At 36.1% G+C, this 25,785-nt stretch overlaps 1 protein-coding gene across 2 annotated transcripts in view; it reads right to left on the bottom strand.

Annotated features, from left to right (window-relative positions):
• ECHDC3 (enoyl-CoA hydratase domain containing 3) overlaps positions 1 to 25,483 on the bottom strand; it is a 52,506-nt gene extending 27,023 nt beyond the window's left edge. Inside the window, exons 1-4 of one of the 2 annotated variants that reach the window (XM_074268662.1) lie at positions 24,941 to 25,252; positions 18,832 to 18,953; positions 17,075 to 17,172; positions 2,480 to 2,680 (exon numbers count right to left, since the gene is read on the bottom strand). In XM_074268662.1, the coding sequence (XP_074124763.1) occupies positions 2,480 to 2,680; positions 17,075 to 17,172; positions 18,832 to 18,953; positions 24,941 to 25,098 (579 nt within the window). In that variant the 5' untranslated portion in view covers positions 25,099 to 25,252. Of the gene's footprint in view, positions 1 to 2,479; positions 2,681 to 17,074; positions 17,173 to 18,831; positions 18,954 to 24,940 lie in introns of both variants that reach the window. The other variant, XM_074268661.1, reaches the window with a different exon arrangement.
• Between the last annotated feature and the right edge of the window lie 302 nt (positions 25,484 to 25,785).

Raw genomic sequence — 25,785 nt, forward strand, 5'->3', positions numbered from 1 at the left:
GTTCAAATTTGGCCTCAGAAACTTAATATTTCCTAGCTGTGTGATGGGGCAAGTCACTTAACCCCAATTGCCTCAGCTGAAACAAACAAACAAAAAAAAAGTAATTGGGAAATATTTAAAAACAATAAGAAATACAATAAAACATAGATGATGCTAATTTGTGATTTTTTTAAGTCAATATGAAGCCCAAGAGTTTGATCTCATAGGTCTGGATCATTGATTAGAAAAGACTGGTTCCCTAAATTTAAAAAAAAAATACATATGTATATACATATATATATATGAAATATTGTAGTTACCCTAAATAGCACAAGGGCCTAGAAGGAGTCAGATCATTATTGATACATGTAGAATTTTGAGAAAGGCGATATAATTATTACCCTTGTCCTAAATTCCATTTTAAGAAACAACTGGACAAAGTGAATACAATGAAGGCTCCTGTTATATCCCTTTTATCTTATGGTCTCACTGCACAATAATGTAGAGCGAATGTGGGTGGGTTTGTTGTTTAAAGCTTCAGGTCTGCTGGCTTCTTTGGAATGAGAAGCCTATTTTATTTTTTCATATTGAAGTTTGTTACTTTTTTTTTCTCATTTCTGTTTTCTTTTCCTTTTAAGAAACAATTTATTTAACAAAAGTAAAGCAGTTCTCAAGTGTCTGACAGATATTTCAGTAAAAGAAGTTTTGATTTCAAATTTTAGCACAGAAAAAGAATGGAACAAAAAATAAAAATTGTGGGAGGTGTTTTATTAAGGATTTAAAGTGAATGATCTTGATACTACTTTCAGGGACAAAGACTATGGGACTAATAACCCAATTCCTAAATGGATTGTATTATATATGTCTTTTATTGCACGTAGGTGTCATGATTTGATCCTCAGCCTAAATAAGAATAAATAATATTTTATACTCAACTTTTGATGCATTTTAATATATACTTCATAGTAAACTAAATTTACAGAGTATAGAATATCTAATTTATTCTTGCAAATAGAATTCATTCAGTATACATTTGTTAAGCATCAATTAATATAAAGGCCAATAGAAATATTGAGGCAAAATTAAAATCATCCCTGATCTCAAGGAATTTCCATTTTAAAGATTAAAAAAAGTTTAAATCTGTTTTTATCAAGCTGCTGAATTCTTACTGGCTTTATTCATTCTAACTCTCAAATTCTATGAATCTTTATAATGGATCACCATTATGTCATAATTTCTGGCACAATAGCCACATTGTCATTGTCCACTTGCAATTATTTCTCCGCAAATATGTGTGCTTTCCATCTAGGTTCTCCCACAAACTTATATTCCTAATGAAGCCTAGTAAAACAATGTAAAAGAGAGGCAGGCCTTACAAAATTACTCAGTCTGACTGGCTTGATTTCCCTTGGGTCTCATTTTTTCTGTGCCCCAGGCACATGTGCAAGTTTTTAATATATTCTAGATAGTTGATTTTCCCTCAAAGTTATTGTATATGACATTTCTCTAACTTAACAACAGGGTTTCTTAGCCTTTTTTTGGTGGTGTGGTCAATCTGATGGAGCCTGTGGACCCCTTCTCAAAGCAGTATTTTTAGATGCATAAAATAAATGGGATCGCAAAGGAAACTAATTATACTGAAATATTGTTTATCTGTTCTGAAATGCTGTCCATCTGTTTATCTAGCTTCTATCTGTCTATTTATACACCCACACCTATACCTCTTTCCTCTTCATAATTCCCCTCCTCCCAAACAATTCATGGAACCTGGGTTAGCAAATTCTGAAGTTTATAGGTTTCTAGTACAGAGTGAAGAGTAAAGGAACTCTTTATGTGGTGATATGTCTTGGTAGAGTACCACGTAACTAAAGAATGCTCAATAAATATGATAGTAAAACTACAGAGTTTAATAGAGGAAATGGGAGAGCCTATCTCTTATCAAGATTGAGGGAGAAAGGCAATTGAAGATGAAGTTTGTCATCATTCCTGATATGATAGAATGCTTTTATAGCATGGCTTCTTATTGCATAGAGTTGCCTCACCCATGAGTCAAAGCAAGTCCCCAGAAATAGAACTACACACTATAATAAGTCTAATCAAATGTGAGTACCAGCCCTGTCCCCAAACACTGACAAAGAGCAAGGGTTCTACTGTCTGTGATAGCAGGTATTAAGTTCTATGAAAGTAAAACCTATTATTTCATATACAAGCTCCACCCCTTCAATGGGAAAAAAAAATTCACTGGAATACATGTGACTTTTCACAAATTTACCCTGTTACTTAGCAGCACCAGAGGATGTCATGGAGGAAGCAGCTGGACATTCTCTATTTCTTAGTAACTTTCCAAAAAAGGCCATGTTTCCACATAATGTCCAGTCCTGCCATGTTGTAGGCAAAACCACTCAAATATCAGCAATTTTCCGAGGTCATGGTTAAGTGGATTCTAAAATAATCTACCAAGGACACTAAAGGTGGAAAAGACTCAAGGAGATTGCTTTACCTTTTTAGGAACTGCTCTTCCCAGGGCAACTGCTGGAGTAGAGCAGAAGAGTCCAATGTTCACACCAGGAGTTGCAAAACAAGATTTTTCACTTGCCAGGGCAATGTCACAACTTGCAACCAGCTGACAACCTGCAGCAGTGGCTAAACCATTCACTTTAGCAATGATGGGGACAGGGTGTTTCTGGATTAGCATCATGATCTGAAGGAGCAAAGGAAATCAATTTTACTTCCACTCAGAAATTAGCTAATATTAACAATTCTAAAAATAATGACACATTGCATTTCTAAAGCAATTTATGGTTTTAAAATCATAAAATTTTAGAGTTTGAAGTGATCTCAGCAGCAAAAAAAAGTCTCATTTAATCCTAGAAAAAAATGAATCTAGGTTCATTAGTTTAAAATAAAAACAGTTTACTGTGATAGCTTCACTTCAGTGAAGAAAAAGGTTTATTCTAGTGGTTGAGATGGGTCCTTCCTGTTAATGTATTCTTTCCTTTGGTACAAGGTCTGTGAGATTTTGAAAGGCCAAAAGGGCAAAGAATTAGTAATGGAAGTCCATCCCAGAGCCTGTAAGCAACTAAACTCAGTAAACCAACATATTCTTGAAGTTACCTCCTTGACCTAGCCCAGGAGTGAATCAACTTGGTGACCTAAGATGTTATGCTGAATTTGGAAGTAAAATTGGTAGAGTTAACACTTTTAACTCTAAGGCTATTCTCTTTATGGGCTGAGTTATAAGGGCAAACATGCATCCTGGCTCTGGGGAGATGTGTTTATATTCCGTTGTTCTTATATCTTCTCTGCAAATATTCCCTTCAAAAAAGCTAATTGATGGTATGCTGCTCAAAATGAAGTGCTAACTGCTTGTGTTGATGATATTGAAAAGATATTAACTAGCATTGACAAATAGCACTGATAATTGCTTGTGATTGATAGTGGGGCTAACACCCCAGCAAGGGTGCTTGAGATGAAAAGCATTAGAAAGAACCTTATTCCACCTCACAGATGTTCCTAGGACTTTGAAAGAAATATATAGCTAGTATAACCCACAAGAAAGGCATCTATTGGTTGAAAGAAGAAGCTCAGAATCTTATTATATATCTTGGATTACCCTATTGATAATTATATCCCTTGAAAGTTGAAAACCAAAAAAGAAGTTTATTCTGGATATGACTCTTACAAACAGGAAGTAACTGTCTGTTTAGGAAGTGACAAATCCATCCTAGAGCGTGTGGTATAGAAGGAGAGGAAATATAACCACAGTCTTACATACATCCTAGATTCTGAGAAAGCAAATTTCTAAGATTCAGAGGAAGGAGAAGTAGAGTACCATGGACTACAACTCTATAAGGGAAATCAGGGCAGGAAGGGAAATTCTCAAGAAGGAAATTATGAAGACATAAAGGGAAACAATACTGATGAAAAGGAAAAATAGTTGTCTGAAGTGACTGATAAGACTGCATAGAGAATTCACCAACTAACTTGAATTTTAAAAAATATATGCAATATGTTTTTATGAATATGGAAATGAGGGAAGCTAATAGGATGAATTCAAAAGTATGGTATGGTAGTTAAAGAATTGTGTCCAGAGTGAGAAAGCTCAGAATGAACACCTTGCAAGGAAAGCTAAGGATGACAAAATTGAGTTTTTATTAAGTAAAAGAGGAAAATTAAAGAAGGAAGGGGGGGGCAGTTTAGGATGGACAGGATGACAATTAACAGCAGAGAGAAGGGCTTAATTTTAATTTTGCTTCCATTTAATCTGACAAAAAAAAAATGACCTTTAGGCTGGAAAGGACAGAACCAAAATGGCTAATAGGGGGTTGATAGTAAGATAATGAGATAGTAAAAGATTATTTAGCTGTCCTTGATAGATTCAAGCACTTGGCCCAGATGAACTACCTCTTCATTTACTGAAAGAATTAGCAGCTATGATTGCTAGGCCATGGAGAATGGAAAAGGTTCTGATGCAAAATGACTATATTCCCCTGTTAGGAAGAAGCACAAATCCTGTTCATATAGAATTATGTGAAGTCAGTCTATTGTTAATTCATACATCCTGTCTCCAATCCACTTAGCATCTTTAAAGATAGTCACAACAACCTTTGATGAGAACTTAGCTTTCCCAGATTGTCTCATTACTCTAAGTTAAGACAGTCATAATGTAAACTATAAAACATAATTATATTCAGAAAGGAAGTTAGCTTTCGCAGACTATCTTGTTTAGCATGGGACCTGGTCTGCCAGGTGCATTACATCTAACATCTAGCTCTCTGACCTCCCTCTCCAGTTTGAGCCTTTGCACCTAGGAAACTCCAAGGCTATGTTTCCCCCATAAAAGATCTGGTTATGATGAAGATCTTTGCTAAGTCCTTTTCAGGACTAAGCCTACTAAGAGGTTACTCTCCTTCCCTTCATAGTGCCTTCCTCTAATGGTGTCCTTCTCCTCACATAGCTATTTCTGGTTAGTCTGCTAAAATTCTGCATAGATCTAACCTACCAATCGATAGCAAACTCAGGCCTCATGCCATATTTCTTTAATGGATTCTTCCAAAGTCCTTTTCTTTGTAGCCTTATCGCTCTCCAAACTCTATTTCATATTTGCCACTTCATTTTGTCAGTAGCCTCCTTCCCTTAAATAAATCTTACCTTTTGCCAAAGAGAATAGCCATTAGGCATTTGTCACATGTTTATTTTGAATTAAGAATTGCTATCCTGACCTCATCAGTTCTTTTGTACTAGAGAATAACAAATATTTTGATTTTCAAAAAAAGATAATGGAAGCTGCAAATTCTAGGCCAGTGAAGTTTGCTTAGATTCCTGGAAAATTCTAGAAGATCTAAAGATTACTAATAGTAGGGTGTTTTGGGGTTTTTGTAGTAGTTAGTTTTTTGTTGTTTTTTTTAAATTTTTTTCCAACTATGCCCAAAGGGGTATCAAACTGTGCATATCTGTTGATTCAGTAATGTCTCCACGGGGCCTATCCCAAAGAGATCATAAACAAGGGAAATGGACCTATGTGTGCAAAAATGTTTGCAGCAGCCCTTTTTGTAGTGGCAAGAAACTGGAAACTGAGTGGATGCTTGTCAGTTGGAGGATGAGTGAATAAGTTATGGTATATGAATGCTATGGAATATTATTGGTCTATAAAAAATGATCAGCAAGATGACTTCAGAGAGGCCTGGAGAGATTTACATGAAAAAATGCTTAGTGAAGTAGAACCAGGAGAATATTATACACAGCAACAGCAAAATTATACAATGATCAATTCTGACGGTCATAGTTCTGCTCAACAGTAAGGGGATTCAGGCCAGTTCCAATCATCTTGTGATGAAGAGAGCCATCTGCACCCAGAGTGAGGTCTGTGGGAACTGAGTATGGCTCACAATGTAGTATTTTCACCTTTTTAATTATTGTTTGCTTGCATTTTGTTTTTTCTCATTTTTTTTCTTTTTGACCTGATTTTTTTTCATGCACCATGATAATTATAGAAATATATATAAGAATTGCACATGTTTAACATTTTGGATTACTTGCTGTCTAGGGGAGGGGGAAAGAAAGAAAAAAAATTGAAACATTGAAAATAAGCAACTTTAATCAAAAAAAAATAAATTTTTTTTCCAAGTTTAAGTTTATTTATTTTAATATACAATGCTTTATGAATCATGTTGGGAGAGAAAAATCAGAACAAAAGGGAAAAACCATGGGAGAGAAAAAACAAATTAAAAAAAAAAAAGTGAACATAGCACGTGTTGATTTTACATTCAATCTCCATAGTTCTTTTTTTGGACGAAGATGGCATTTTCTGTCCAAAGTCTATTGGGGTTTCTTTGGATCACTGAGAAGGACCAAGTCTTTCACAGTTGATCACTGCACATTCTTGTTGTTATTGTGTACAATGTATTCCTAGTTCTGCTTGTTTTGTTCAGCATCAGTTCGTGTAAATCTTTCCAGGCCTTTCTAAAATCAATCCGTTCATCATTTTTTATAAAATAGTATTCCATTATTTTCATATATCACAGCTTATTCAGCCATTGTCCAAGTGATAGACTTATTTTCTCATTTTGCAATTTTTTGCTACACTAAAAGAGTGGCTACAAATATTTTTGCACATGTGAATTCTTTCCCTCCTTTATGATTTCCTTGTGATACAGATTCAGTAATGCACTGATGGATCAAAGAGTACACACAATTTTAGTACACACAATTTTTATAGCCCTTTGGACATAGTTGCAGATTGTTCTCCAGAATGATTGGATCATTTCACAACTCTACCAACAATGTATTAGTGTCCCAGTTTTCTAGAAAGATGTGTTATGGTGGAGATTTGGTATGGATTGGAAAAGATGGCCTTTGATGTTGCTTTCACATCAAAGAATCTGTGATTCTGATTAATTTATACCTGAATAAGAAATCTCTTTACAATTTACCCAATAAGTATGGTTCATTCACTCCTTTTTTGGGGATCTCCAATGAAAGAGAACCCATAAAAGGCAGCCCATTAAACTTTTAGATAGCTCTAATTGTTATGGAATTGTCATGGAACTGTCAATAAAACATGCCTCTCAGCAAAATTCACTCACTGCTCCTAAAGCTAATCACTCTTCCACAAGATAGGTCTGCCTTAAATTCCTGAAGTGGAGTGGGAAGATGGTGATGTATGTCAGAAAATTCCATGCTCTCCAGATTCCCCCACAAACAAAAATTGTGCCTCAGGGCTAACATAGAGCAGTGAAAAATAAGTAAGACTTGGGGCAGAACAGCAGTCTTCCAAGGACAGACAACAGAAGTCCCAAATAAAGATCTCAGGACTGAGATTTTAGCCAGTATAAAATGTAAACACCTCTAGGCTAGCTCTAGGGAAATAGTAAGTAAAGAGTCCTGGGGCTAGATGGATTTAGAGTGAGCTTTAAACAAAACTACAGGAATTTTCACTTCCCAAAAAGTGTAGGGAGAATATGAATCTGGGAAGACTGAGTGAACCTCTGATCATAAGGAACCAGGCCCACCTGTACTTCTGAGACAAGGCCCTAGGTGAGAAGGAACCAGTACACCAGGTAAGTGCAGAAGCAGTGGGGCAGGGACTGCTGGCTGTGGGCATTTGCAGGAGGGTGGAACTTTTGATTTGGGGTTCCATCAAAGAGGAAAGCTGAGGTGAAGCCAGAAGTATCATCCTCTCAAACCTAGAATTACAGGTGCTTACACTAACAAATTTTCACTTAAAAAAAAAAAAAAAAGCATTAAAGGAAGAAAAACCCAATCACAGAAACTTACTATGAAAATAGAGAATACTGGGGTTCATTTTCAGAGGAGGACATTAAGGAAAAAAAGATTCCTCTACCCCAAACAGTAATGTTAAATAATCACCTGCCCAGAAGGAATTTATAGAAAAATTCAAAAAAGATTCTAAAAATCAAATGAGATTGAGGCAAAATCAAAATAAATAAATTAGAACCATCCAAGAACAAACAAGAATATTCTGAAAAGAAAGTCAACCAACTAGAAAAGGAGATTTTTTTTTATTTTTATTTTTTTTTGGCTGAGGGAATTTTGGGTTAAGTGACTTGCCCAGCTAGGAAGTGTTAAGTATCTAAGGCCAAATTTGAATTCACGTTCTCCTGACTTCAGGGCTGGTGCTCTATCCACTATACCACCTCACTGCCCCAAGATCTAGAATCTTAAAGAAGAAAATGACTCTTTGAAAATTAGGATTGGGCAAGCGTAAGCCAGTGAAGTAACAAGAGACCAAAAAATAATAAAACAAAATATAAAGAATTAAAAAAAAGAAGAGAATGTGAAATATAAGAAAAATCTGGATCTGAAGAACAGATGAAGAAGGGTAAACATAAGAATAATATAACTATCTGAAAGATATGACTAAAAAAGAACCTGAAGAACTCTGAAGTGATACAACAAAAAGGGAAAAGAAAAAGAAAAGATCCACCAATCACTATCTCAAAGAGATAGTACAAGGAAAACATAGAAATATCATTGCTAAATTTCAAAATCCTCAGTTCAAAGAGAAAATTTTATAAGCAACAACAATACCCAGTTCAAATATTCTGGAGCTACAATAAGAATTGCACAGGATTTATCAGTAGCTACAATAAAAGTCCATAGGTCCTGGGATACCATATTATCAACAATCAAAAGAATTAGGGTTGTTGTGGCTGAAAATATTATATCCAGCAAAAAAGGTTTAAGTATAATATTCAATGTTTAGGATGTTGTCTCAAACAAACCTGAACTCAATAAAAAATTTAACATATAAATGGCAACATCAAAGACTAATTTCAAGGAACTCAGTAAAGACAAATTGTATATGTTTTATATGTGGAAATGTAAACCATATATGTAAGATTAACTTTAGTAATTATATAGTCCAAAAGAAAGACTGAGGTAGATCTGAATATAATATGACTAACAGCAAGATCATCAAGGAAAAGATAAAAATAGTAATTATACTATACAAATAAGGTACAATAGCAAGAACTAACACAGAGGAATTAGATGGGGAAGGAGAGCTGGTAGTTCTGAAAAGCCACTCACATTGGGAATGAGTTACAGAGGGAACCAAAACACACACACACACACACACACACACACACACACTCACTCACACACCCCAAGAAGAGTACAGCAGCCTCTATAAAGGATTTTTAAAATCTATAAAGAAATTCTATAAATCTATAAAGATTTTAGGGGGATAAGCAAGTTAACAGAGAGAAGTAAAATAGAAGAGTTAGCAAAGAGAGGAAATAAGAGAGAAAAACAAATATAACAATGATTATGGTGGTAGAATTCATTTTTAAAAAAAGTAGAGATAGTAATCATTGATCTTAGAATTAACTTAAGATTCAATCAAAAGATCTACATTATATTTCAGTCACATTGATATTATCTTAGATGTATGTGTATATGTATATGTATGTATATATATATGTATTTGTACATGTGAGTATGTATGTAAGGGAATATATATACATGTGTATATGTATATGTGTGTGTGTGTATATATATATATATGTATGCACACTTATTTATGTATGTATACATAAATGTACCCATGCTTAACTGAAGCCTGCTTGGGAGAGGTGGGAAGGGAAGGAAAGGGCAGATAAAAAGATAAAGTAAAAAGTGCCCAGCAGAGAACAAAAGAAAGCCTACAAGGAAGCAAAGAAAAGATGGACAGTCATAAATATAATGTCTTCTATTATTATGTATGCTTTGTTGAAATGACAATTTATTATTAAATATTTTTAGTCCTCCCCAATGTTCTGCTAGGTACTGATGATGTTTTGTGTTTGGTTCTTTTCTTTTTCTTTCTTTTTTCTATTTACTTTTTTCTTATTTTTCATTTAAGTTTTAAATAAATATATTTTTAAAACACTTGAAGACAACTTTACATTTTGTTTTCTTCAGGATAAATATCCCCAGTTTCTTCAAGCAATCCTCATATAGCCTAACTTTGAGATTCTTCATGTCTCCAATTTTATTATAATCCTTCCTAACATGTTACTTTTTAACCAAACACAGTACTCTAGGGATGGTAATATATAGTGAATATATAGTGACATTATCAGAGTAGTGGGGTTGTAAATATTTAATAACTGAGCTACTACACACACATACACCCACACATTCTCACAGAAGACTTTTAAGTTTAATCTGTATTATTAACATTTTCTCCATAACTTTCTTAAGTCTAAACAATCAACAAAACAAATTAAGGTCTAACTTGTAGTAGTTTTCACTTATAAATAATATGTCACAGTGAAGAGTGAACAATTGGTTCTTATGAACTAGTAAGAATTAGTCCCAGTATCCCTGGTGATACTTTCCTTGTTGTGTTACTCTTATTGAAGTCCAAGATAGCATTAGCTATATTATATTTGATTGTTATATTTGTTATATATATTTTATTGAATTATATCTGATTGTTGATTCATATTGAAATTGCAGTCCACTAATATATCTAGATTTCCCCACACACACACACACAAAAAGCTTATCTAGCCCTGCCTGACCATTTTAAACTTGGGATGTCAAATATTTAATATTTAAATTAATTAATTAAGTATAAGCCAATAGAGATTGTTGAGACTGTTGTGACACTGTCATTCAATGGATTAGCTATCCCTGTTAGTTTTATGGCATCTTAAAGTTGGGTAAATATGCATTTAAGTCCTCAGCCAAGTAATGAATATGTGTGTTGTCATTTTTTTTTTTTTTTTTTTTTTTTTTTTTGTCATGGACAACTCTGTGACTTCATTTGGGGATTTTCTTGGCAAAGCTATTGGAGTGATTCTCCATTCCCTTCTCTAAATTATTTTACAGATGAGGAATTGGAGGCCAACAAGGTAAGTGACTGCCCAGTATCACATAGTAAGTGTCCAAGGTTAGACTTGAACTTGGGAAGAGGAGTCTTCCTAATTCCAAACTTGGTACTCTATTGCAGCCATTTATTAGGTAATTAATAAAAGTGTTTAAAAACAAAGATTCCTAGAACTCTCCACTAGACACCTTTTCTGAAGTCGACACATTCTGGTTGATTCAGCTAATCAACCAGTTCTGAATCCATGTAACTATTGTCCCACTGTAATATCCCCCACTTTGTCCACTGGAATGATATGAGAGATTTTCTCAAGTCTTTTATGAAGATTTCAGTAAACTAGATCTACAGTACTACCTTTATTAACCCTGTCAAAAAAAAAAAAAAAAGAAAGAAAGAAAAAAAGGACAAAGTTAGTTGGCATGACCTGTTACTGATAGAAGTCTTTTAGCTCTTTGGATCTACTCTTTCCTTTTCTCGGTGTTTATTTATCATACCTTGAATTACATGGTTGAGAATTTTGGCAGGAATTGAAGTACAATTCTTTAACTCATAATGTGCCAATTCTTTTTAAAAAACAAACAAACACACAATTGAGATATTTGCCCTTTTGAAATCTGGCAGTTCCTCTCATTCTCCAGGATCTTTCAGAGATCAGTGACATGGGCTTAGCAATTATATCTGCCAGTTGTTTCAATAATCTGACATTTAATTCACCTGGGCCTTAATGAGTTGAACTCCCCAAAGGCAGCTTGGTGCTTTCTTAGCCTGCTTCTTAAAACTGTTTTTCTTTGTGTTTTCAGGATGCCATTCTTTGAGAGCTTCCCACTTGTTCTCAATCAACTTCCCCTCTAGATTTTTAGTTCAAAGAATCCTAACTTTTTTTTTTTTACTCTGAATCCTCTAAAGTTGGCTTCCTAAATCTAGTGTCTATGTTATATGTTATGCCTTACTTTTCAATGTAAATTTTTTATTTTTTTTTTAAGAAAAAGTTTATTGATTATTTTCTTTTTCTATGTCACCGGTTTTCCTCAGTCTACTTCTCCCTCCTGTAGAAATGCCTCATATAACAAATAGTATTTTTAAAGTCAAAAAAAGAAAAAGAAAAAAAGTAGCATAATTAATAGGAAAAGTCTGAAAACATGTTCAATGTCCATTTGTAAACCTCCCAGCTCTATAAAGGGGAGGAGTTATTCCTTTTAAAAAACAAGGTCCAATTCACTTCCAGTTGATCAATGATGGACAGAGGTAGCTACAGCCAGAGAAGAAACACTGGGAAGTGAATGTAAATTGTTAGCACTAATACCTGTCTGCCCAGGTTACATGTACCTTCGGAATCTAATGCTTATTGTGCAACAAGAAAATGGTAATTTACACACATGTATTGTATCTAGGTTATATTGTAACACAAGTAAAATGTATGGGATTGCCTGTCATCGGGGGGGAGGGAGTAGAGGGAGGGGGGGATAATTTGGAAAAAATGAATACAAGGGATAATATTATTAAAAAACAAAACAAAACAAAAAAAAAAAAAAACAAGGTCTAAAATGGAATGATCACTTCCCATTAAGATTCCCATCTTTAGCACCTCAGCAACCAGTTCCTCCTTTTATGTGAGAATCACATTTAGAATAGAATCATTTGCTGATTCTTCTACTTTTTGAAAATTATTAAGATGAGTTAAGAAACTATTAGCATATTATACCAACATTATATACTTTTGGCAAAGAGAGATCAAATGTTTAAGCAATGAAAGACTGCTATCATTACTATGTATTTCTCAGCAGCAGATTTATGATCTGTTTCCCGCATGCCTTTCCTACTTCCTGTCAGCCAGGTGGTCTGTAGGATATTCTAATGACAAATTGTTTCTCAATTGAATTTTGTCCAATGCTTTCCAGCATGCTTTCACTCCTCTGGATTCTGGATTTCCTCATATGAGCATATATGTATATGGCAGCAATGTGGTATAGCAAAGAGAACTTGGAGTCAGAAAAAGTTAAATTTAAATCTTGCCTTAGACATTAGCTGCTGTGTGCTCTGGACAACTTTTGCCTCAGTTCCCTCATCTATAAAATGAGGATAATAATGAAACTTTTCAAGGTTATTGTGAAGCTAGAGGAGAAAAATTTGTAAAGTGCTTTATAAGCCTTAAATTGCAATATAAATGTTATCTACTGTTAACATTATTATCATTATTGTATCTTAATACATAGTGCTACTCTGTTTCCTCTCCATTTTAACTAAAAGGCTCCTTTAGAATAGGTTTTGTTTCTGGGGAGCAAACACAAGTTAAATTATCTGCAACATTATAGATAATGTTACTCTTATTACAGAATTATTTGTTAACAAATGTACATGGTAATTTATTATTTTATAGACTTTAAGACTTAAATACTTGGAACAAAATTTGGATTTTTTTTCCTATAAAAGGACAATTTGAAAAATAATAGGTGAATATATTAAGAGATTGAAGGAACTCCATAGATAATCAATTTAGCCCAATCTTTTCCCTTTTTCAGATAAGGAAATCAAGGCCCAGTGAGATTAGTCATCTTGCTAAAGGTCAGAGAAAGAATATTTAGTAGAACTGGTATTTGAGCCCAGGTATTTTGACTGAAAATTCAACATACCATAAAATCTAGTCTTCATTTAATTTCAAGAGATTGCCTCAAATAATTTATTTTTTAAGGTCAATTTTCTTATTCATGGAAAATGTTACATTTGTTAGAATTTATTAAAAATAAGTATCTCATTTTCTAATAATCTAATTTAATTTCCTTCCACTAGACTCATGAGACTGTAATGTCACAAATTATATCTGTTGATAGAGTCACAGAGCTGAGATAGTAAGGACCCAGGAGTATTACTGCTAGAATACTGGATGGGATAATATGAATAAGTGAAATTAATATATCATAAAAGAAATTTATCCTAATATTGAGCTTTAGTCTTTGAGAAAGCAAGTCACTACTAGGGTGACTGACTGTTTAACATCCTATCTCTTCTCTGCCTGCACATCATTTTTAGGGAAGCAAAGGAAAGGTGAAGCAATCAAAATTGGACAGCCAGAGGGAGAAGGAACAAGAGGCCTGGTTAATATACAAATGTAAACCCTTCATAATCCTACCTAAGTCAACTGCCCTTTTGGTCATTTTCATCTTCAACACAGGTTTTTATCCCAGACCCAGTAAATCAGAAGTTGTATTTGAGAAGCTTGTGCTTAGAGGCTGCAGAAATAATCATAGCCTTATTTTATTTGTGGAAGGAAAGGGACAAGATCTTACTTGGACCGCCATTTCAGTCCTCAAACCTGAAAAGAAAGAAAGCACAAAACTACAGAGCAGGCCTCTTTGATAAAGGCCAAAGTGTGTAACAGCCTTATCAATTATTATTTCTGCTTTTCAAATGACCACACTTATCATTTTTGAATTAACTCAAGTTCTACTTCCCACCCTGTGCTGTAAATAATTATCTTAGCTCTCATGCAACATTTGTTGTTTGTCCCAAAGTTGCTATATTTGTTAGAAGCAAGCAAATTCAGACACCTCCTATGTCTTCCTCTCGAAAATCAAATTTTCTCATCCATGAACTGAACAATGAAATATCTAACTCATTCTGTTCCAATCTGCCTGTTGATTACATTTGGAAATTGAAATCTTGCACAAGTTCATGGTGTACATATTCATCCAAGACAATTTGATTTCCTCAGAAATGGTATTAAAGGAATCAATATGTTCCTTCTCCCATTCTATTGCAATGGGTTCAGGTGTGTTTATGAACTACATCTTTTCTGTGAAGCAAGCACTCTCTGCTAGGCTGGGTGTCAAGTTATTAGTAACCTGCCTACCTAGCGGTCAGAAGTGTATCGTAACATGGACTTTAACCCTCTAAAGGACAGTAAATGATTTTATTCCCCTTCTTTGGGAGGTTTTTAGACTTCAGTTTATATAGGTCATGGAGTCATGGATTTAAAGCCAAAGGTTTAGAGGCCGTTAAGTCCAACCTAATTTTGCAGAATAGAAAACAGAGACAGAGAGACATTAAGTGACTTGTCCAGAAATCAAAGAGTTAGTGTCCAAGATGATATTTGAATCCTGATTCTAACTTTTTCTACTACCAAGAGCTCTTAACCTGAGGCCTGTGAACTTAAACTTTTTTTTTGATAACTTAATTTCAATAAAATTGGTGTCCTTTGTAAACCTGCATATTTTATTTATACATTTAACATATTATTCTGAGAAGGAATTTTTCATTCTTCATTTTTATTTACTGTGAAAGGGACCCATGACATAAAAAAGGTGAGAACCTGTCCACTATATACCACATAGTACAGTATCCTATACCCTCTACTATATACTTCTTTGGGAAGAGATTGTTGTTTTATAATAAAAAATAAAAATCTCTTAGTGTTAGTTTCCAAAGTGTGTGTGTGTGCGTGTGTGTGTATGTGTGTTTTAGCCAACTTGCCCTCTTAAATAAACAGTTTACAGAATAGAAATCAGGCAAATCAGGTTTAGAATAAATATTAGGTAATTCTACTCCAGAGCAGATTAGGGAAAATAGTTTGGGAGAAAAGAGGTTGGGAGAAGGGAGTTGTCCAAGGCAGAGGTGTCAAACTCACAGCCTAGAGCTGGCTAAACTCTTCAATGAAGCTTGAATCAGATTAAAATGTAATTGGAACATGCTTAACAAAATAAATAAAAATATAATACAACATAGATAATGTTAATTTGTGGTTTTCTAAGTTAATATTCAACTGTAGGAATCTAATTTCCAATTGAGTTTGACATCAATGGTTCAGGGCATAGTTTCAATGGTTGGTCTTATTATTTCAAGTCTAAGTCATAGGGACTTCTGAGTCTTCATTTTTGCCCTTGAGCAGGAGCTATACTTCACAAAGAACAGGAAGAAGTTCCAGACATATAATTTCTTGGAGGTCAAAGCAACAACAAGGATCTGACCTTCCTTTCCTACAGAAGTTTACAATGGTTTTCCATGCTAGTCATGCAAACTGAGACAGCCTCAAGATTAGACAAAAAAAGCAGCATATGACCTACAGTATTCACTTAGAATACAAAGAGCTGGATTTTCCACCTGGCTTTGCTTCCATCTTGCCATGTAACTTCAAGAAAATCATCTGTCCTCTCAATTCCTTTGGGGAAAAAAAATACTGTTTCCCTATCATTAGTAGTCCTTTGTGGAAAAAGATATATATATATCCTGGTCAATACAAACATTTTATGGTCCTTAGAAGCAAAGAGTTACAGTCATATGTTCGTCCTTCCTTCCTTCCTTCCTTCCTTCCTTCCTTCCTTCCTTCCTTCCTTCCTTCCTTCCTTCCTTCCTTCCTTCCTTCCTTCCTTCCTTCCTCCCTCTCTCCCTCCCTCCCTTCCTCCCTCCCTCCCTCCCTGCCTCCCTCCCTCCCTCTCTCTCTCTCTCTCTCTCTCTCTCTCTCTCTCTCTCTCTCTCTCTCTCTCTCTCTTTCTTTTGCTGAGGCAGTTGGGGTTAAGTGACTTGCCCAAGGTCACGCAGCTAGGAAGTGTTAAGTGTCTGAGGTCACATTTGAACTCAGCTTCTCCTAACTTCAGGGCTGGTGCTCTATCCACTGTGCCACCTAGCTGCTCCCCAGTCATATACAGAGCTGGAAAAAAGTGCAGAATCATTAAGTCTAACCACTGAATTATGCAGATGAATGAACTAAGATCCAGACAAGTTCTCAAGGATAATACAGAAAAGTAGTGGCAATTAGAACTTACACCTCCTGACTTCAGTCAACTAATCAATCACTGGAAAATGCTTACTATGTGCCAGGCACTGTGCTAGGCTTTGGAGAAACAAAAATAAAAAAGGAAAATGTCCCTTACTTCAAGTAGATTATATTCCATCAAGAAGATAATATGTACATGCATTAATTTGTGGAAAATAGATACTAAGTTAATATAAGACAATATTAGGGGAGAAGCACTAGGAGTTGGAGAAGAGAGGATCCAGTTCAGTGCCCTTTCTATGATATCAACCTGAATACAGAAGATCTAATTCTCTCTCCATTCTATGTGACTAAGTGCAATTAGTTTTTTATATTATGGAATGGGGAAAGCCCTATTAACCTTTTACTCACATGGATGTCAGGATGAGTATCAACATGTTTGTGAAATGTCATAAGCCACCAGAGAGAAAGACAAGATTTGGATGAATACAATTAAGCTATAAGGTAAATTGCCATGATTATTTCCAAGATTACAATCCTGGTTACCTCACCTCAGCACAGGTCTGAAATACTTCAGCATGATAATCCTGGCCTTGCTGTTCAGTTAATTCCTTTAAATCATGGCCAGAGGAAAACACAGGCCCTTCAGCTAGAAGAAAAAAAAAGTCCAAAGGAGAGAGAAAAAAAAGAGAAATATAAAAACCAGTCCTAGAAAATTCAGTCTTATTTCTACCCTTTGATATTGACCTAAAGATTTCCTCAAGTCTTGAGACTTGATTCACTCTAACATCTGCTGGCTTGAACAGTTATATATAATGTTATACTATGATAATTGAAGGAGGCAGTTACATAGTTAAGTGGCTAGAGCACTGGGCCTGGAATCAGGAAGATCTGAGTTCAAATGTGACCTCACAAATTTACTAGCTATATGACTCCAGGCAAGTCATTTAACCTCTATTTTCCTTAATCCATGGCAAAAGAAAATGGTAAACTACATCAGTATTTTTTAACCAAGAAAACTCTATGGCTAATATGGCCCATGGGGTCACAAGGAAAAAGACACAACTGAACAAAAACAAAATGATATCTAAAAGGTTATAGCATCTTACACAAAATCAGAATGAAAAACTGATAAAAGTATACAATTGTATTTTGTTTTAATCAAACCCCATTTATTTGATAAAGAGTCTGAAAGATTCATGACCAAGTTTTAAAAAGGAAAACTAAAATTTATTTTCCAAGACTGAAAGAACCTTTTCTAGACCTGTAACTCAACTCTTTTACAACTAAACTCTCAGGTACAGATGGATCTATAAAGAGAAATTCCAACAAAAACTGCTGTGTCTTTAATAGGACTGCTGTTTGGGCACCCTATTATAAGCAGACAAATGGTCATCAACAAAGGTGACCAGTGATGGAGAGTAGAATGAATATAAAATTAAGAATCAGAAGTAAACTTATTAGCTACTTGAGCTACACAGGTCTGGTTTAAGAAAACCTGCTTTACAAACCTTACAGGATTGTCATGACAATAGAATGAAACAAGTACTTTATACTTATAAAAAGCATTATATAAATGTATTAATATAAATTATTATTAATAAAGTTAGAAGCATAGAATGTTAAAGCTGAAATGCACATTAATGGTCATCTAAGTCAACTTTCTCATTTTTCAGTTGAGATACATGGCCTGTGAATCATGCTCATTTGACAGGTGACTATAACTCACATTTATATAGTGCTTTAACATTTGAATCAGGGTCTTTGGGTGAATTGCTCAAAGTAACAAAGTTAGGATGAGAGACCTAGTTCTAATGGCAAATTCTCTTTTCACCACTAATAACACAGCTTCCCTAGTTACTTAGCATTTTAAAAATAAAGATTGGTGGCTAACCCTATGATGTAAAACAAAACTTAAGGTATATAAAAAGTCATTTTGAAAAAAAGCATATATATTGCAGGGGCAAGGTGGGAAACGAATGGAATTTTTGAGTGACCTACAAATTAACTATTGAAATTTGAGATTATTAATGAAACTGCCAATGTACACCATCCAATAGCAAGAAGGAAAAGAAATGTTCTTATTGATTAATGCTGTAATTTACACCTCAGATAGCACTTCTGCCAAAGTCCTAGTCATATTACCATTTTGCACATCTAGAAATTAGCATTTAAAAATTCTCCATTTCCATATGAGGGAATTGCCAGGTTAACCTTCAAATTGAGATAAGTATTTCCTAAAACCATTAGAACACTGGGATAGATTAAACATACTCTCAAGATCAAACCCTTATTATTAAGAAAATACCTGAAATGATAATGACTCTTAAATCTTTGTTTTCAGCATCATGGAGAATGTCATTTTGGAGAGATTTCAGCATACGCAATGACAGAGCATTTCTTTTCTTTGGATTATTCAAGATAATGGTCCTGTAAAGAACATTTTATAATTACTAGGTCATGTAGCCTTCAAAACAAGTTAGAACCCCTCCAATTTCTTTTCTAATTTTGGAATTATTAAAAAAAAAACAAAAGGGAAAAAACTGATCTGGTATAGCTTAGTTTTTGCAATTTAGAATAGCTGTCAACTTGCTGGAGCCACAACTCCCGTCAAAACAAGGAAAAGAATACTTGAAAGGTGGGGTTGAGTTTATTCGCCTCTCTTGATTTGTTTCTTTTTTCTCTGGGCTTCCTGTCAAAAACATTGCTGTCACCTCCATGGAAAAGACAAGGCACAATAGTTTCAAAATCATTGTCCTTGGCTGAAAAGCTCCAAGTTTTGTATGACAGTGGCAGGAGCCAGAAAGAATCTGACAAAACTGCAGCTACTTCACCTGATTCCTTGCAGCTGTTTTTCAGAATTAGGTTAGGCAAAGAGTCAAATATGACCGAAACTCCTCCTCTCCCTCCCCTGAGCTCCTATCACCCATTCTGGGGAAGAACAGAAACTGGCACATTTGTCAGGATGCCTCCATGACAGCATTTCTCATCTCCCTTTTCTTGATGTCACATAATTTGGCAGAATTCTGCTAATGTGTGAAGAGAGAACAAAAGGACAAAATTTATAGTGGAAAAGGCTCTCTTGATAAAAACATCTAACATGCCTTTATGTATGCAAAGTTGCCTGATCACTGTTCCACGATACCCCATGCACTGACTCTAATCACCTTGATCATCATCCTGTTGGCTATATGCAGAAATAGATTATTATTACTGTTGTAAAAAACAGTACAGAAATCAGCAATGAGTCAAATGTAATTTCACTGTTTCATATTTGACATCAGCCTCCTGCCACTCTCCACCTAGATTTTTTTATTATTACTTTTTCCTTTCATATTCCTCACTGCAATGTAGGGCAATTTGGTCCCTCCATAAATAACATCCCTTGCTATAGTCCCCATTGGTGACTGAATTAGTCCCAGTGCAATCAGAATAATAATGATTCTTGGGTAGTTCCAGGATGTCATTTCAATTTTGTGGTTCTCTTCAAATGGGTGTGATGTTCATCCTCTTGTTTCCCATATAAACTTTATTTAATTATATGTATAAAAGTTGCTGCACCTATTAAACTAGTTCAGCTCAAATTTCCATTTGGGAGTGCCAAGGGAACTGCCATAGGATCACAAGCTTAGAGCAGTTAGGGATCTTATAGGTTTTCTAATAAAATTCCCTTATTTTTAAGGTGAGGAAAGCAAGGTCCAGAAAGCTTTTTTTTTGGGGGGGGAGAAGTGGGGTTCAAGCAAATGGAAGATATTGGATTTGATGTACAAATCCAGTATTTTCCCCCAATGTGTAATGATGCTGCTTGCTGCTTATAAACATTTCTACTGGGGGAAAAGTATTCTTGTCTTAGGAAACATCAAAAAGGTTATCACTGTTAATATCATAAACTTAAAGCAAATTTCAGGGCCAAAAGTCAAAATTTTGGAAAGAATTTATAAAGTCCCCAAAATTTTGCAATAGGCACCCCTCCCTACTTCCCCTTCCCACTCAGGAGATCCCTAACACTCCAAGAACCTAATTGGGTAGTAACTATGGCTTTATGTCTTATTAGCACTTTGGTTGGTGAATTTTAATTCTCATCCTGTTCTGGCCAAGAGTGTGAAACTTTTTTTTTTTTTTTTTTTTTTTTTTTTTAAGAGTAAGGCATGTAAATTCACTGTGTAGTATTTAGCAGATAATCAATATAGAAGTAATTTCCATGTTCTGTTCCAATTAAGTCTCTAAGGTTATTACCAGGAACTAGGAAAGACAAAAGGTTTATCTATCTCAGTAACTTCTGGAGAAAACCTGTTCAATACAGAAGAAAACTTTGCTTTCTGTTAGTAAGTTGCCACCTCCACCTGAATTCTGAAAGCCATGGCCAAAAAAAAAAAAAATTATTTTAGATAACCAATTATAGTATAGAAAGCTTGATTGCTCTTGGTTAATTATAATTCTCAGTTTTTTTAGATTTATGTTGAAGTTAAAAGTCTTGTAAAGTTGAAGTAGGTAGATATTTCTATCTTACAAAAGAAAAGGAAATTGACACAGTGGTTTACTATTTTGCCTAAAAATCATACAGAGCTTACAAGTCAATACTGACAATATTGTAGGTACTTAAAGGAATACTTAGGGTGTCTCTGTGGATAGAGTGTTGAACTTGGAGTTGAGGTCCATCTTCTTGAGTTCAAATCTGACCTCAGACATTGATTAGTGTTGACCCTGGCTAACTCACTTAACCCCACTTGCCTCAGGTTCTTCTATAGCATGAGCTGGATAGGAAAATGGCAAACCTCTCTTTATCAAGAAAACCTTAGATGGGGTCACAAAGAGTCATACCACTGAAAAAAATGACCAAACAATAAGGAATATTTGTTGACTTGGGGATTAACAAATAAGTATTTTTGACAACTTAGGTTTTTAAAATTTCATTTCAAATTATTTCAAAAATGGAGATTTTATTTTATTTTAATGGCTTATAGCATCATAGAGCTTAGAGCTGGACCAGACTTCAGAAATCAACTAATACAATCTTCCTCACCAACATGCCTTTAAAAAAAAAAGTTAAAGTCTGAGAGTTTAAGTGTTGTATTGGCTGGAAGCTTAACAGGTATAATGTCTGCCTCTTCTTTAGTCTCTGACCAACTCTTCATTCTTTCAAAAATATTCAGTGAAGAAAGCGTTTATTCCTTATACTTTTTTATTTTTAGCATATTGCTTATTTTATTTATTACTGGCTGTGTGGTCAATAATTTCTAAAAATTAAGAGAAAATAAGCAAAACATAATATGAAAAAAATAGCTGCTAATAATGTTTTTAAAAGGTGACACATTTCAGATTCTTTGTCTTTCAAAATAAATGGGATTCTGATGTACCCATTATATTAACCCTCATCATTGCTATTATTTTTGTTTTCTTAGTTGTGTCAAACTTTTTCTGAATCTATTTGGGGTTTTCTTGGCAAAGATACTGGAAGGGTTTGCCATTTCCTTCTCCATCTCACTTTACAGATGAGGAAACTGAGCAAAGAGGTTAAGTGTCTTATGCAGGGTCACATAGCTAGTAAGTGAGGCCAAATTTGAACTCAGGAAGCTGAGTCTCCCTGTCTCTAGGTCCAGCATTCTATTCCCTATTACACCTATCTGCCCATTATTATTATAGATAACATAAATTTTCATAATCAATCAATAAGCATTTACAATGTGCTAAATGTCAGGTCCTGTGCTTGAAGCTTTTGCAAAATGCTTTCCTTATATTATTCCCCTTTAATTCTCATGAAAACCTAGGAAGGAAGTGATTTGTTAGTGCCCTTTTACAGATGTAAACACTGAAGAAAAGTGGTTAAATGAATTATCTTTGTTCACATAACTAACAGGGGCAGGATTTGTATGTAGATCTCTCTTGGACTTCAAATCCAGAGTCAGTCAGTCTATCAGTTATTTTTATTAAGCACATACTTATGTGCTAAGTATTAGGGGAACAAAGGAAGGCAAAAACACAATCCTTGGTCTAATGGAACTCATAATTAGAGAAGACAACATAAAAACAACTATAGATCTACATACAGTATCTTCATACTTATATACCTACAAAATGTATACAGTGTAAGTGGGAGGTAATCTCAGAAGAAAAGCACTGAGAACAGAGAGTATAAGGGGTGGGGAAAACCGGGAAAGTTCTCCTTTTATACTTCCTATTTCTTTCTTATAAATGAAAATGACTTATAGCCTTCATCTTTCTATTATGCAACTTTTCCTTCTTCAAAAAATGTAGTCAAAAGTGCTTGACAATCTTAAAGCCACAGTCAATAAATTGTAGTCCAATATACTAGTAGAAAACATAGTGGAATCCATGAAAATGCTTCCATAGATTCCCAAAATGCCTAGTCTGCTGATATGTAGTTGCCAAAATGAGTACATATGTAGAATTACTGGAATATGGGGCATAGGACCGGCCACTAGGAACAGACACAATCTAGTGATATGATGGGGACACAATTTCTAAAAAGGAAACTAGATTAAAAAAAAATGTGCAAGTTGTATAACGGAAGAGAAAAATGTTCCAGTTCATCTGTGGTATCCCTAGGTTAAAGCCTTTAACCTAATCATTTTGTCACCACCCAGATGCCATGCCAGGAATTAAACTTATGATCTTTTGTAAGTACAGCAGGGATCCAAGCTAATGAATACACAGAGGGAGTAGAGGTATTCTGCATGGAGGAGTTAAAATGCATTCCTTTTTACATTAGGTATTAGCTCCTCGGTTTTTGTGCTTTTTAAGAGAACCATATGCAACTATTTCTATTGAAATAAATGTATTGGTTAGTGAACTATACCTTGGTGTCCCCAATACTGGAATGTTGGGGAGCTATAACTCGTTGGGCAAAGGGTGTATTTGGGAGGGATGATTTCCTTCAAGACTCTAAAAATCCCACCTTCAAGAAGCTTTTTCTGATCTTATGAATGCCTTTTCCCCGAGATAATCTCCAATTTATTCTATAATTATCTTCTTTCTACATAGTGTGTTGTCTTCCCTATTTCATTGCGAGCTCCTTGAGAATTGTTTTCAGTTTTGTCTGATTCTTCATGACCTCATTTGGAGGTTTTCTTGGCAAAAATATTGGAGTGATTTGCCATTTCCTTCTTCAGGTCATTTTACAGATGAGGAAACTGAGGCAAACAGAGGTAAGTAACTTGCCCAAGGTCACACAGTTAGTGACTGTCAGAGGGCACATTTGAACTCCTAGCTTAATGACTCCAAGCCTGGAGCTCTATTCAGCCCACCACTTAGCTCCTCCTTAGGAGCAGGGACTGGTCTCTCTGTAAATCCCCTCCCCCCCATCCTCAGTGCTTAACATAATGCTTGACATTTGGTAAATGCTTAATAAATGCTTGTTGGATAACTGAGTGGTGCAACTCTGTGTGTGTGTGTGTGTGAAGCTGTGTACTTGTAAGCTCCTTAAAGGAAGAGTTTTTTAAAAGGATATAGGGGTTGGATGGGAAGGGGGAAGGGGAGAGAAGAATGTACTACTCTGTATATATTTTATCCTGTTAACTACCACACAGACAATGAATCCTTGGTAAAGGGCCCACACCCCATAGTACAGAGCAAGCCTGAGAGTAGATCTGTTGATACTAGTGAACATACTGTACTAAGCCGTGCAAGGTAAGTAACATTGTTTTGAAGGACTTCCTGAAAAGTCACAGGCTTTCCTTTTCCACTTCCATGGTTGCTTAACTTGGCCAGGAAGTACCTGCTACTGAGGTCTGGGTTTTGTTTGTTTTGTTTTGTATGTCTTTTCTTTTTCTTTTTTTAAAAATCTGACCATAGATAGGAGAGGTATTTGGTATTGACTGAACACCCTCCCTTAAATCCCTCTAGCATGTAACAAAGTTCAGGGCCTACCCAAGCACAGGAGGCAGTGAATGGCCTAAAACTGTCCCCTTAAACGTCTCTTCCACAGCTCTCCCAGATTGTAGGTACTTTCCAAAGCGGTTACAAATATCAGCCTGGCAGATGCCTTAAATAGGCAGCCCCCTGGATATATTGGTGGGGGCAAATAATAATCACAGTTGCTAACATATTTTCTTTTTTGAGTTTACAAATCTCTTTATACATTTGCTCCATCTCCATTCCTGAATTGGAGTGAAGTGAATGAGGAAACCTGGACAGAACACCGGAACAACCCATTCTAAAAAAGCTCGCTTCTTTTTATGCCCGCCCCTCCCCCACCTTACTTATCCATGCCCGCTCCCGGGCCCACTCAGACTTTTATAGTAGGGGGCAAAGATCTCCTGGAGGCTACCACCCAACAAGTACATAAACTCCCGGTGACCAGTGGCAGCTGCTCCCTGCGTCTGCCTTTGCCCCAGAAAACGCCGGAGAGCTAGGGGCTGTTTGCGGGGAGGCTCTGCGCCGGCCCCGCGGAGCCTGACCTGATGCCATCCTGCTGCCGGCAGATGGTGAACTGCTGTTCGGGCTGAGACTGCCCGGCCCCGGCGGCTCCCCGCCTGCCCACGCCGGAGGCGAGCAGAGCCCGCTGGCAGCGGAGGAGGCGGCCGGGCCCTCGGGCCCAGGGGGCCAGCAGGCTCATAGCGCCGGCCGTTGAACGCGAGAGCACAGCGGCGGGAGAGGGACGTAGACAGCCGGGCTCGCTGCTGACGCTGAGGCGATCAGACTTGTTCAGCAGCTCTGCCAGGGGGCACGGACAGTTCCCTTACCCGGGCAGAGGACAGACCTCAGCGAGCAAGACCAGGGGAGGCCTGAAAGGCCAGAGCTCTCTCCGCCCAAGCTCAGATGGGGCGGGGAGGGGGCGGTGCGCAGTTAAAGGCATTCCCCTCGACCCTCCAGCTCCGTAAAAGAAAGCCTGTAGTTTCTCGACCCTCCCCTTAGACAAAGGAGAGCGAGAGCGGGGGAAAGGAACCAGATCTTCAGTCGGGGTAGTTTCTGCCTGATTTGTGGTCGCAGTTTGGTTTGCCTTCGATTGTTTGGGGTGGGGGGATGGGGTGCATATTGGCTGCATCTCCCTCCCACCCCGCCCCTTATTCTTCCGGTATAAGAAAAGGATTGCTTTAGGATTGCAATTCCAACAAACCAAGCACTTGTCTTCGAGGCAGAGAAAGAGAGAGAGAGAGAGGAGAAAGACAGGGACAGGAAGAGAGAGAGAGAGGGAGAGAGAAAGAGAGAGAAGTCATCAGTGAGTAAGAGCAAGCGAGGTATGGACAACCACCTGGTCCCACAAATTGTTCCCTTTTCGCCCACTGCAAAATCTACTGTGCGG

This window comes from Sminthopsis crassicaudata, chromosome 5 (genome assembly GCF_048593235.1).
Source record: "Sminthopsis crassicaudata isolate SCR6 chromosome 5, ASM4859323v1, whole genome shotgun sequence".
Taxonomy (NCBI): domain Eukaryota; kingdom Metazoa; phylum Chordata; class Mammalia; order Dasyuromorphia; family Dasyuridae; genus Sminthopsis; species Sminthopsis crassicaudata.